This window comes from Mastigoproctus giganteus, chromosome 4 (genome assembly GCF_048544385.1).
Source record: "Mastigoproctus giganteus isolate SK-2022 chromosome 4, ASM4854438v1, whole genome shotgun sequence".
Lineage (NCBI taxonomy): Eukaryota > Metazoa > Arthropoda > Arachnida > Uropygi > Thelyphonidae > Mastigoproctus > Mastigoproctus giganteus.
Window position 1 is genome coordinate 100,538,340 of NC_143578.1, and position 14,313 is coordinate 100,552,652.

At 37.3% G+C, this 14,313-nt stretch overlaps 1 protein-coding gene across 1 annotated transcript in view; it reads right to left on the bottom strand.

Annotated features, from left to right (window-relative positions):
• Positions 1-5,594: 5,594 nt before the first annotated feature.
• Positions 5,595-14,313, bottom strand: part of LOC150086950 (cAMP-dependent protein kinase catalytic subunit alpha-like) — a 100,999-nt gene continuing 92,280 nt past the window's right edge. The window contains exon 6 of the mRNA XM_090372331.1: positions 5,595-5,735. Coding sequence (XP_090228457.1) covers positions 5,595-5,735 — 141 coding nt within the window. The remainder of the gene's footprint in view (positions 5,736-14,313) is intronic.

Below are 14,313 nucleotides of genomic sequence, written 5' to 3' on the forward strand. Positions count from 1 at the left end.
ATCACCTCGCAGGTGCCTAGTCTCCAGACACTAATTTGCAAAATTTAAGCCTTTCTTTATAAGAGCAACCCTTTGTTCCATTCACTAATCTTGTTGCCATTCTCTGTACTCGTTTCAGCAGCTCTAGATCCTTCTTGAAATGAGGCCTCCAGACCTGTATACAGTACTCAAGGTACTGTATACCTGACCATTGCCTTATACAAGGGAATAATCACCTCCTTATCCCTGCTAGAGAAATTCCTGTATATCATTGACCTACTCCATGAGCTACTCTTGCAGCCCATCTGCACTGCTCAGAGAACTTCATATCTACCTGCACAATTACCCCCAGATCCTTTTCATTCTCTACCACTGTCAGTGTAGTACCACAGAGTTGATACGTTGCTCTGGGGTTACTGTTTTCCATATGTAGTACTTTACATTTGTCAATGTTAAATTTCATTTGCCACCTCTCAGCCCATCTGCTCAACCTTTCCAGATCCTGTTGCAGCAGCATAGCATCAGTAGTGTCTTTAACAACCCTGCCAACCTTTGTATTGTGTGCAAACGTGGACAGTAAGCTTGATATACCATCATCAATATCATTTATAAATACAGAAAACAACAACGGACCCAACAATGAACCCTGAGGGACTCCACTAATAACATTAGTCCCAGTACTTGCGTCACACCAAACTGACTCGACACTGCACTGTACAACCATGTTGACTGTCTGTACTTCCTTGGATTTTATGTGTTTCTTAACTAATAGCATAACCCGTCCTTCTTTCCTATCCTGTCTATCCTTCCTGTACACATTGTACTCCTCAAATTCCATTTCCGCATTCCTTATATCTATGTGACACCACGTCTCTGATATCCCAACAATATCTGCCTTTGATGTTTTGACCAACACTTCAAATTCATAAAATTTATTTACCAAACTCCTAGCATTGGTGTACACGCAAGTATACATGCACCTGTTCCTATTCTTAGCTACACTAACACAGCCCATGTGTTTACTTGCACCACAATGACTCCCAGTAGTCTCTGAAATCCTCTGCATCTTGTTTTCCAGGCTGCTACTCATTCTAATAGAAGCAGTGCAAGAACTACTTTAACTTCTGCCAGTAGCTACTGACAATCTATTAGTTTGTGATCCCCCCAAGCTAGCAGTTTTCCGACCCACCTAACACTGCCTCAATAGCATCAGCAAATATTCTTGCACCCGTTCTATTTAAGTGCATCCCATCCCTGTAGAAGAAGTCTCTCCTGTTAACAAGCACAGACCAGGCTGAAAAAAATTCTACCCCTTGAGCCTTGCACAATCTCTCCAAGTCTGAATTGATCAACAAGGCTGTCATTGTATACTCCCTCCTATCGTGTATGGGCAAAATTGCAGACACTTTCAAATTCAACCCTAATTCACGGCTTTTTTTAAAAGCGACCTGTACTTGTCAAGTAATTCCCGCTGGTCTCCTACTCTTAATATTAGTGCCAACGTGCTCAACAATATCATCTTTTGTGCCCTTAAAAGATGTCTCCTTCACGTCATAAACCTTTGCTCCTTGGAGACATACCCTGGTCCTGTTCCAACTATTAGGAAGATGTCCACGTAACCCAACGAATTATAGGTTTTGAACAATTCCATAACGTCATGCAGTATCATAAGCTTTTTCTATATCAAAGCAGATCATGACGTGATGTTCTTTTCAGATGAAGGCATTCCTTGCACTGTTTTCTAATTTTATAAGTAGGTATAGTGTTGAGTGATTTTTTCTGAAATTATGCTGTGCTGGATCGAGAAGGTTATTTCTGTTTAAAAACCATGTTAAACGGGAATTTATAAATTTTTTCCATAACTTTGCCTGGGCAACCTGTTAAAGCAATTGGATGGTAGTTGTGTGGGTTAGAGAGATCCTTTCCCAGTTTTGGGAAAGCTAGAATTACTGCGTGATGCCAACTATCTGGAAACCGGTTTTCTAGGAAGATTTTGTTATACAATTCAAGTAATGCCATTTGGGATTGGTCGTCAAGTTCCTTTAGCATCATGTAGCAGATTTGGTATGGTCCTATTGCTCTTTGCTTTGCCTGCGATAGAACTGTTTTCAATTCATGGAAAGTTAACGGAAGGTTGTACTGTTCATCATTTCTTGTAGAAACATTCAGTTTGTGATTTTCTATTCTTGCCTTGTATATTTGAAAACTGGGAGTATATGAGGTGGTTGCCGATGTTTTGGCAAAAGTTTCGCCCACTGCATTGGCTATTTCTGAAGGCTGTGCGGTGATTTGTCCATTCCAGTTTAGGATTGGAGGTGGATTAAACTGGTATCTGCCATTCATTTTGCTGATTTTATTCCAGTTTGAGATGGTGTAGATCTTGTTAATGTGGATGCAAATTTTATCCACTGTTTTTTTTTTCCTACTGGCTTTTCTAACATATCTGGCTCTTGCCTTTTTGAATGATATGAGTTTCTCTGTAGTAGGCCATCTTCGAAAATTATTACAAGCTTTGTTTCTCTCTTTTTTAGATGCCTTGTGTGCTGCCTGCCATTTCTGGTGCTGATGTACTATATCATAATCTTTACTTTCAATTTTATAGCAAACAAGACAAGTTATCCAAATTTAAGCTCTAGGTAGACTGAAGTTGACAGGAATGAATTTATGCTTGGAAAAGTTAGACAATCATGTAGGACTCAATAATTTGGCAGCACCTGTGGAAACACCACACCCAAAGTTCTGTTATGTTGATTATCTTTTAAAATTAGAGGCAAAAAAAAAAAAAGAAGTAAACTGCTAAACAAAAGAGCAGAATCATTCCCTCTTGTTTTAGACTCTCCACAACCGTTGCAGAAGATATGCCTATGACTTAAGTCAGAATCAGCCTTCTGATTTAGTATGCTATGATAATAAACTTCCAAAATGGAAGAGAAAGATTGAAAAACTTAGTATAATAAATTTGCACATAACATTCTTCCATATATCTAGTAGTGTCCTCAATACATGGATGTGAGGTGTGATGGATTAAATAGTATGTACAGATATAGTAACATTCAAACTATATCTGTACATACTATTTCTGTACTAATATAGTAACTTCAAACAGTATCGTAACATTTAAAAGAAACAAGAAAATTGCTTTATTCAAACCAAAAGAGAGGACTAAACAGATTTTTGGACAAGTGAGGATAAGGTGCATAAAATTATCAGCTTGGTTGGCCTAATTAGGATTGTTTCATCAGTAATTTGCAATTGAGAAACTCTTTTTTGAGCTCATTCATTTGTATCTTGAAAACTTTTAGATCATGAAAGATTTGAACAGGAGTCACTGACACTCATTAATGACTGCTTGTTGTACTTTCCAATTTGTTGACCTGAAAAGTGCTCATGTGGCTTTTTAACAACTTACAATTGTCTTAAAACAGACTTTTTGAAATCTTTTTTACATCAGTGGAATGTACCAGTTTGGTCTATCCTTCCATTTAGCACTTCATTATAGATAGTAGAAAAAATATTCATCCACTTTCATGAGGCATGGGTCCTCTTTTTTTTAGCACTTCAAGCAGCACTCAAATTAATGAGATGACAGACTTTACCACTACAGCTTCAATTTCCTCTTTTAAAATCATTGCTATTCCAGTTTTTAGGTCCACCATTACAGGTGCATTATCCAGTGCAGACAGGTTTTTAAAGGAATCCCATATGCTTTCAAATTGTTCAGCAGCTGCTCAATGTTGTATCCTATAGAACTTTCCAGTGCTGCCACTGAGAGGAAGTTGCTATTGAAAATGGTCCATTTTTCAGACTCATCACTATCTTCTTTCCCTATACATACAATTTCACTAACAATGCCAATTGTCTTTTGTTCTTCCACAACCGTTTTTTTTTTTTTTTTTTTTTTTTTTACTATTTCACTATCTGGAAATATTTTTCTGAACAATGCACCTGCATGAGTAGCATAATTCATAAAATTATATTCTATGACAAAAAATGCAAATAAACATTCCACACATATAACATGCAGAGTGTAAATCTGTGAGGTGGCAGCTATACTCTCAGCATTTATATTCCTCATTCCACTCCACAAGTTACCAGTTTCACTGGGTGCTAATTTTGTACTTAAGGGAATCAAAAATTAGCCTTGCATTTTACTTGTTTTAAGTACTTTCTAATATTCAGTTACATGTTAGAATTTGCATTGAGAAAATAATTTAAAATGCAAAAAGGACAAAAATGCAAAAAGAAAAAATCATTATAATTACTAAAATTTCTTGTATTTCATTAGTACTACCAGGGCCGGCTCGAGGGTATGTGGCACCCCTAGGCCACTTTGGTTTTCAGTGCCTGACCTTTTTTTTTTTAATTTTTAAGCTTTATAAATTTTACAAAAGGGACGTGTCGTAATAGAACATATTTAAAAAATCTTACATAAAATTAAATTTACAAACTTTTATTTACAAAAGGCATATAACAACAATAAATTATTCGAAAACTAAAAAAAATTCTTGAATAAAATATTTAAAATTATACTTATAAAATATTTAAAATTATACTTATAAAATAAGTGCATAATAATAAATGTAATAATTTTGCAAAAACAAAGCAAAAAAATCTTAAAGTATATAAGCTGTGTCTATAAAGTATAAGAATAATTATTGAAAATCATAGCAAAAAACAATTTTTTAACTAAATTAAAACTTTTCTGGCTTTTACTGTCGCAAAATTTGTTATCAATTCTTCAATATCAAGTTCTTTTAAAATATCTCATTCAATCGATAATATTGTTAAACAAAATTAATAGATTTTACTGATTAATTGACAATATTATATTATATACTATACTAACGCTATCTAGTTCGGGATATAACGTTGTATGTCTTTGTGTGTGCGCGATGTGTGCCTGATTTCGTTACACTCCTTGCATCACGCAAAAGACATCCAACGTTATATACCGAACTAGATAGTGTTAGTATAGTATAGTATATAATATAATATTGTCAATATCCTGACTGATAGTTGTTCTTAAATGAGTTTTAATAAATTTCAATTTTGAAACACTCATTTTCGTGCTAGCCACAGAGATAGGCAATGTTAGGAAAATGCGCATAGCAATGAATAGGTTTGGTAAGGAAGTTGTTAATTACTGATCACAAATGAATTGGAGAATTTTTGCGGGTTTGGTGCAAAAAGTAAAATAGGCACCCCAAAAATAATTTTTGATCAAAACAGAGACCCATGCAATACAGCACATGGTACGAAAAATCAAATAGGCAAACCAAAAACTAAAAATTCTAAAAACGATGCCTCTTGCAATATGGGTTTTGGGGGGGCACTGTTCGTACCACCAATGCTTCGACTCTCTGGTCCTCTTTAATACTATTACTTTTTTTTTACGATGTTGGCGCCCCAAAGCCATTGTGCCCCTAGGTTGGTGCCTCTTGTGACTAAACCTAGAGCCAGCCCTGGGTACTACATAGCAATTAATTCAAAACTTTGTATAGAGCTTTATGTGATTCAAGTTTATTTTTTTTACCTTCACCAAAAATATATTTACAAATTAACAACAGTAAATCCATATTGACACGAAAGTTATTATACATTCTGGTTACACCCATTCACATATTCTTCATTTCCATCTTCTGAGCTGCAATTTCCCTGAACAGCAATTCTTTTTCATCTTCTTCCGAATGAAGCAATATTTCAAAATACTTTGTATCACCAGGCCCTGACAGTGTTGGAACAAAAGGTGCAGGAAACTTTGAGAAAGAAAGAAAATTTTATAATGATATTGCATCCAGAGAAAACAGAAGATATAATCAACTTTGTTTATACAATACAATCTGTATAAACAAAAATGCAAGATCTTGCAACAATTTCCATAACATGTTTTAGTGATTTTAATGACCAGCACATGGTGACTGTAAAGTAAACATTCCACAGTCCATATTTATGTACACAAGTAATCCTATAAGATTATTTGTGTATATAAGTATGAAAAAAAGGAGAAAAGTAATCTTTTAGGAGAAAATGAAATACAGCAGAAAGGTCCTACTGCATTTCATTTTCTCCTATAGGATTACTTTTTTTCCTTTGCTTAATGCATTTATTAATGTATTTGGCATAGTGTCCTATATTAAGCAAATCTTCAAGTTTGGATATAAGCAGATCTTCCCCTAAAATATCGAACATGTAAAAACCACAGTGAGAAGGCTATACTACCGATATACGAGTTGCTACCCATATGTTCCAGAAATTTGAATGTTGTGCAGGAATTACGTCTAGTACGGACTTTTGGTGCTACGTAACACTGCATGCTTCCTTTGTGAATTAGTGTGCCACATGGCGTCAGGCTGGATAGAGTCATTGAAACCCCAGGGGCTCAGGTCTGGTGAGCATGGGCTTAGCACACCCAGGATCCTGAGCTGGATATCATCATTCTTCTCTCTCTCTCTCTCTCTCTCTCTCTCTCTCTCTCTCTCAGGGTAACTCAAAGATTGTTTTTTGGCTGGTGCAGCAAAAGCCTAAGGCTTCTTTGCACCATGTGGCTAATAATAATATTTATGTGCAGTTCTTTGGCGGTGTGTTTTGCATAGTTTGCGATTGTTGTGATGCCTGATGTGAGAGAGCAACGTGCTTGCATCAAGTTTTGTTTCCTTCTTAATGATACAGCAGCAAAAACCCATAAGAAGTTTAAACAAGCTTTTGATGACAATGCTTTAGGCCAGATGCAGACCTACTACTGGATTAACCGTTTTAAAAAAGGTTGAAGACAACGATCGCTCTGGGCATCCATCATCAAGCACCACTCCGGAAAATATTGCGAAAGTTCGGGCAGTGATCCATGAAGACCGCAGGCGGACCATCCAAGACATTTGTGGCATTGTAGGACTATTGTACAGCACATTTCAGCAGATTTTGTCAGATGAGTTGAACATGAGAAAGATTGCGGCCAAGTTCGTGCCACAGTTACTGAGTGAAGAACAAAAGCAGCATCGCATGGAAATTAGGCAGAGATCTTCAAGAATGGGCCAGCAGTAATCAAAACTTCCTTTCTATGGTCATTACTGGTGATGAGAGTTGGGTATATGGGTATGAACCCAGAAACCAAGCAACAATCAACCCAGTGCAAGAGCCCATCTTTGCCACGACCGAAGAAAGCCCGACAAGTGAGGAGCAATGTGAAGTCTATGCTGATCTGTTTTTTGGACATTGACAGGATTATCCATAAAGAATTAGTCCCTCCTGGCCAGACCGTTAACGCAAAGTTCTACCACTATGTCCTGAGGTGGTTAAGGGAAACAGTCAGGAGGAAATGTCCAGAGAAGTGGCACACAAAGAACTTCATCACGTACAACATGACGGCCCGCACATCTCTCACTGTGGCACTGTTGTTGTAATTGAGGATTTCTGGCAGAGGGTTGTTGTTGTTGTTGTTTTGGTGTTTATTGGCACATTGACAACGGAGATCATAGTGTGCCAGTTCATTTGTTATAGTATGTTTTCTGTATATAAAACTTGTTCGAATGTAAGAAGATTAAATATTTCTGTGGTATGATATTATTATTTACAGCAAATGGTATACATTAATTGTTTCCATGAATCTAAAAATATCTGATACATGTTCCTTGTCACCTAAAAGATCTTTAAGGGTGATGTTTTGGTTTCCTTTATATAACGATGAAAAAATTCATTGTCAATCATTTTCACATGTTGGGCATTCTATAAGTATATGTTTAACTGTTTGGATAGTATTGCAAATTTGGCATCTTGGGGGTTCTTCTGCACGTAATAGATAACCATTTGTGAAATGTGTATGTCCTATCTGCAATTTGGTCAGAACAATTTCTTCTCTCCTTGATTTCCTTATGCTCGTTTTCCAGTGCTCGACTTTAGGTTTTATTTCATATGATTTATTCCGTGCTTGTTTTTGCCAGAATTCTTGGCATTGGGTTAGACAGTGATTTTTTATGATTGGTTTGTAGTCCTTATGTGGAACTGTGAAATATTGTTCTTGAAGATTAGTGGTTGATTTTGCAATTCTGTCCACTTCTTCATTTCCTTTTATCCCTTTGTGTCCTGGTATCCAGCAGAAAAGTATCTCTTGTTTTCTATTTGTGAAGTCTGTTAGTATCTGTTTAATTTGTCAGAGTACTGGATGGGTTATATTGCTTGTGTTTTGTATGGCTTGGATTACACTTAATGAATCAGAATACATTACTGTTTTAAAGTGGTAGGTGGTTCTGAAATGCTCCAGGGCTATCTGAACTGCTACTAATTCTGCAGTGTAGACACTGCATTCTTTTGGGAGTTGGCATGACAGTGTAACATCTGGGAATACTGCTGGTGCTCCTACATGGTTCTCTGATTTTGATCTGTCTGTATATATTGATATGTGATTGGGATATTGCATTCTATGTGCTACGTGCAGTTGGTGAAAGTTGATGTCTGGTAAAGTTTTTTTTTTTTTTTCCAGTTTTGTGTGAAGAGTTCATAAGCTGTGGGATGGTTTATCTATGGTGGAATTATATGTCCTTCTAGGTTTGCAACATTATCTATTTTGACATCATGTGTTATCAGTAGCTCCTGTAGTCTGATGCCTAGAGGCTGGTTTGCTCTTTTGTGGTTCCTATATATGTTTTCCCATTTTGGTGAGAATAAAGTTGTCCAAGTCAGATGTTCTCTTATGGGTCTTATCCTGTTAGCATACAGCAGTGCCAACTGTTGTCTCATCAGGAATAGTGGTGATTCATTAGCCTCTATGTGGTTATGGACCAAAATGGCTAGTCCTCCATGTGCTGACCTTTCTCTTATTCTGCCTTTCCTATACATTCTATAATTTTTTGCTGAAAGGGGTGTCTTGTTGTCTAAAGTATGTCTCTTGTAGACAAAAGCATATTGGCGTATGGTGTGTTATTAGATATTGGACATCATCGTAATTGGCTCATAGTCCTCTACAGTTCCACTGGATAAACTGATCCATTATTTGGTTTTCCTAGGGCTTTCGGGTTGCTTCCGAAATGGAGCATTCTTATACTTTGTCTTATCTTTTTTAGGATAGTTTGACCGGTTAACGTCCATATCCTCTTCTGTGAAAATTTCTAGTACTGGTTCTTCAGATGTGTTTATTTTTTCTATTTCCATCTGTTTGGTTGCTTTGGTGTTTGTAAGTTTAGGTCGGTGTTTGTTGTGATGCTGATTTGTGGATATCTATTCTGTGTGAATAGAAATTAGGGTATTCACTATTTTCTCTTGTTTTGTGCCTTCAATCCAGTAAGTGATTCTTTTGGCAGCATGGAAATTTCAGTTTGAACTTCTACTGATTTATATTGGATTACTTTTGTGCATATACTGGCTTGTTTGTAGGCCATGGCTGTATTATTCCCCTTGCTTCTTGGTACGTTGTGATGTTTTCTGTTTTGTATTTCTGAATTAGTTTCTCTTGTTTCCATTTTTTGCACATTTTTGAGTAGGCTGGGTGTTTCCCTTTACAGTTTGTACATTTCAAGATGTTTGCAGAGCAAACTGTAGTCTCGTGTTCTTTAGAATCACATTTTGCACAGGTTGCTGAGTTTCTGCATGCCATTTACCTGGAAGTAATTGTGCAGGCAGATATGAAGTTCTCATATCTGCAGTGCAGACGGGCTGCAAGAGTAGCTCATGGTGTCTTGTCAATGATATACAGGAATTTTTCTAGCAGGGATAAGGAGGTGATTATTCCCTTGTATAAGGCAATGGTCAGGCCACACCTTGAGTACTGTATACAGGTCTGGAGGCCTCATTTCAAGAAGGATGTAGAGCTGCTGGAACGAGTACAGAGAAGGGCAACAAGATAAGTGAATGGAACAAAGGGGTACTCTTACGAAGAAAGGCTTAAGTTTTGCAAATTACAGTGTCTGGAGACTAGGCACCAGTGAGGTGATCTGACAGAGGTGTATAAAGCCTTGAATGGTTTGAGATTGCTCAATGCTGATGGGATTCTTCCTCTTGCTCAGAATAATCACCTGAGAGGGCATAAATTCAAATTGAGGAAAGACAGATGTAGGATAGACGTGCAGAAATTTGCCTTTAGCCAGCGGGTAGTTGGTTGGTGGAACAGACTTCCATCCCTTGTCGTGGAAGTTGATAGCCTAAATAAATTTAAGGCTCGGCTGGACAGGTATTTCTAACAAACGGAGGGGTGAAGTGAAAGTGGGTTTTTTTTTTTTTTTGGCTGATGCTGCATAAGCTTGCTTTCTTGCATCATATGCCTCTACTAATGCTAATACTAAAGTCCAAATTTCTGACATTTGTAACAACGCAGTGGATTTGGTATGTATTGTCGTACTTAGCAGTTCAGATATCCTGCTTTGACTGTTGTTGGAGGTTTTGGAGTATTAAAGGTTATGATAAGGGTTCTTGTTGGAATTATATTTCCATCCCTTCGGATATTAATTCTCTTCACTCCTGTTACTCCTTGGCTTCTTAATTCTTCTGTGAACTCTTCCTCTGATACATTTAAGAGGCCCCACTCTGATATCACCCCTCTGGAAGAATTCAGCGTGTTGTGTGGTGTTACAACTACTGGCATCCTTCCAAAAATTGTTGTTGATAGCAACTTCTGGGAGTGTTTGGGATTTTCTGTTTCCACTAGTATGTCTCCAGATCTCAGGCATCAAACTGACTTGGAGATCTTACTATACCCTCTAATGTTTTCTGAATATGAATGAGACAAACATCCTAATGTCTGATCTCCTGTCGCATGTATGACAATGTATATTGGTATTTTTGGTAGGTCCATATCTGTCTTCTGTCTTTGATTTTGTGTTTTCTGTATCACTACTTGGTGGGGCTTTCCCTTGAAGCCCTGTAGTACTAGTAGTTATTTTACTACTCATTTGCTATTTTGGCCCTGGAAGTGTTACTTTCCTCTTCCAGGTTACCAGCCCTGCCACGTGGAGGCAAGAGCAGTGCCACTTAGTGACCAAGCGGCTGTGTAAGTTAGACTAATAAAAGTGAGAATAAGAGAAAAAATAATAAAAAAGGTGAGTTTCCTTTCTGTGTCTTCACTTACTGGTTGTAAGTGAAGACACAAAAATAAAAGGAATTTAATGATGAAAATTAAAGAAACTGGTATATTTTTCAAAACACTCTATAAATCGCTGGGAATCGCTTAGTCACTAATAAATGGCTTGGCACCTGGGGTCCTGGCACAAGGTCCTCCTGGGTCATATTGTGCTTGTTCATGATTTTCTTGAGACTGAAATTTTTAAATTGTGGCTTTCAGAGATGGTTATATCAATTTGCATTTTTGCCAAGTATGTGTAATAAGATTAAAGGGTCTTGCAAATTGTATACAGAATACAAACTGGATTTACAGATACTTGAGTACTAAGGGCAGTCTATTAGAATATGTTTAATTGTTAGTTGGGTCTGACAGATGGGACATTGAGGAGGATTCTCTCCCGTAAGCAAGAACAGATGAGTTGTATAAGAATGACCAATTCGGAGCTTTGCTAAAATGACTTCTTTTCGCCCGCTTCTCCTGCAACTAGAAGTCCATAGCTGGACTTCTAGTTTTGAATCTTCCCCCATGAGCAGATAAATATGGGTTAGATGCATGCCCAATATGTATCCTAGCCAGGATCACCTCTCCTTGCCTATTTGATCTCATGCTTGATACCCAGAAATGAGGTTCTCGTTTGAATTGCAGCAGCAATTCAAACGAGAATTTCCGCCCTGAGCCAGCCAAATCTGCAAAAATTGTTTTTCACACACATTTTTTATGACTGATTAGTAATCTGTATATGGCACTTGGTAGCTAGGAGAGCATGCAGTGATCAGATGTTTAGCTACTTGATCTGCATGTTCATTTCCTTTGGTGCCTGCATGACCTGGTATCCAACAGAAAGTGATGATTGGTTAGCAGCATGTAACACAATTATTTGTGATCTGATCTGCTTTAAGACAGGGTGGATTAGCTTGGATGATTTTTTAATGCTGTTATTGCACTCAAAGAGTCAGAATAGATCAATGTTTGCTTACAGGACAGATCAGTTACGTGATCTAGAGCTATCTTTATTGCAAAAAGTTCGGCAATATAGACACTGCATTCCTTCGGAAGGGACACAAAACTAGAAAAGATAGCAGAAACTGCCGTGGCACCTACTGTTGCACTTGTTTTTGAGCCATCAGTGTATATATATGTGAAAACACTGAGAATTTTTAGCTGCATGCAGTGATCAGATGTTTAGCTACTTGATCTGCATGTTCATTTCCTTTGGTGCCTGCATGACCTGGTATCCAACAGAAAGTGATGATTGGTTAGCAGCATGTAACACAATTATTTGTGATCTGATCTGCTTTAAGACAGGGTGGATTAGCTTGGATGATTTTTTAATGCTGTTATTGCACTCAAAGAGTCAGAATAGATCAATGTTTGCTTACAGGACAGATCAGTTACGTGATCTAGAGCTATCTTTATTGCAAAAAGTTCGGCAATATAGACACTGCATTCCTTCGGAAGGGACACAAAACTAGAAAAGATAGTAGAAACTGCCGTGGCACCTACTGTTGCACTTGTTTTTGAGCCATCAGTGTATATATATGTGAAAACACTGAGAATTTTTAGCTGCATGGGCAGCATAGAGTTTCCCGATGAATGGCGAGATCTGCTGCTTGTTTTTTCCACCCATTGTTGGAAAGCAAGATCACAGACTGGTATATAACTAGACCATGGAGGTTCATAAGTGTTTGTTTCCTGAAAGATGTTATCTATATGTGTTCCAGCATTCTATTAACTCTAGTAGCCTTATTCCAATTGGCTTGTTTTCATTAGGTTTGTTGTCATAAAAGGTAGTACACTGGGGCTTGAATAAGCATGGCCAAGTAGGATGAAAGGGAAGACTCAGAATTTTTGCTGCATAGTTGAGTAGCAACATTTTCCTCTGAAGATGGAGTGGAGGTTCGTGTGCCTCTATATACAGACTATGTACAGGGGATGTTCTGAATTCTCCTAAAGCAATCCTTAGAGCACTGTGATGGATGGTGTCTAGCTGAAATAGTGCACTTTATCTGGCTGAGTCATAGACTGCAGCTCCATAATCCAAGTGAGATCTAATTAAAACCTGATACAATCAAAGCAGAGTGTATCGGTCAGCACCCTATGTTGATGAAGATAGTACTCTGAGAATATTTAATTTTTTTAAAGCAAATGGTTCTCAGATATGTGATGTGCTGTAATGAAGTTTAATTTATTGTCCAGAATTAGACCAAGAAATCTGATACTATTGGAAAGTGGTATGGTGAGATTTTTAAGTTGAAATTCAGGCTCGGGATGGATCTTACGCTTTTAAAAGAAATGAATACAGTTTGATTTTTGTGCTCATAAGCGATAGCCATTGCGAGACATCCACAGCTCTATTTTGTTAATTGAGATCTAAAGTTGTCTCAATTGTCTCTTGATAGAATTAATATGTTTCCCTTGACACAGTTGAATTATATCACTATGCAGAAGACCTCTCATCATGAGGTCGTCTGCATAGTGATATAATTGAACTGTGCTTGGAATATCCTGGATTATGTTGTTTATTTTAATTAAAAATAGAGTAGGACCCAAAATAGATCCCTGAGGAACACCTTCCTCCTGTATATGGATTTTAGAAAGAACATTTAGATAACGAACCTAACAGGTTCTGCCATGGAGAAAGCTTTGAAAAAACAAGGGAAGCCTCCCTTGTAGTTCAAAGGTATGAAGATCATGTAGAATACAGAAAAGCCACATTGTATCAAAAGCCTTTTGAATCAAACATCAGAAACAGCATTTCTGATGTTTGATTCTGCTTTAGTCATCATATCAAAAGCAGATCTGTTTTGCTGAAAGCCACACTGATTTTTATGCAGGATGTTACATGACTCTAAAAACCAGGTGAGCCATTTGAGATACAATTTTTCCAGTGTTTTCCCTAAACAACTAGTTAAGGACATTAGACAATAGTTAGCTGGATTAGAGATCTTTTTCTGGTTTAGGAATGACTAATACAAGTGAATGTCTCCAAGAATGAGAATAAACATTTTCCTGAAAAATTTTGTTAAAGAATATTAGTAGAGTTTGTAAAGCTGTGTCATTCAAGTGTTGCAGCATAATATAAAATATACCATCAGGGCCAACTGCACTACTGGGTGCTCTGCTAAGAGATTCCTTTAACTCAGTTATTGTAAAAGGCTGATTATATGGAAGAGAGAGAGACCAGTGTTGAAATTTAGCTTGCGTCTTTCTGCAGCCTCTTTAATTTTCTGGAATGGAACATCATATGAATTTGCTGCTAAAGTTTTAGCAAAAAGCCGCAGCAAAAGCAT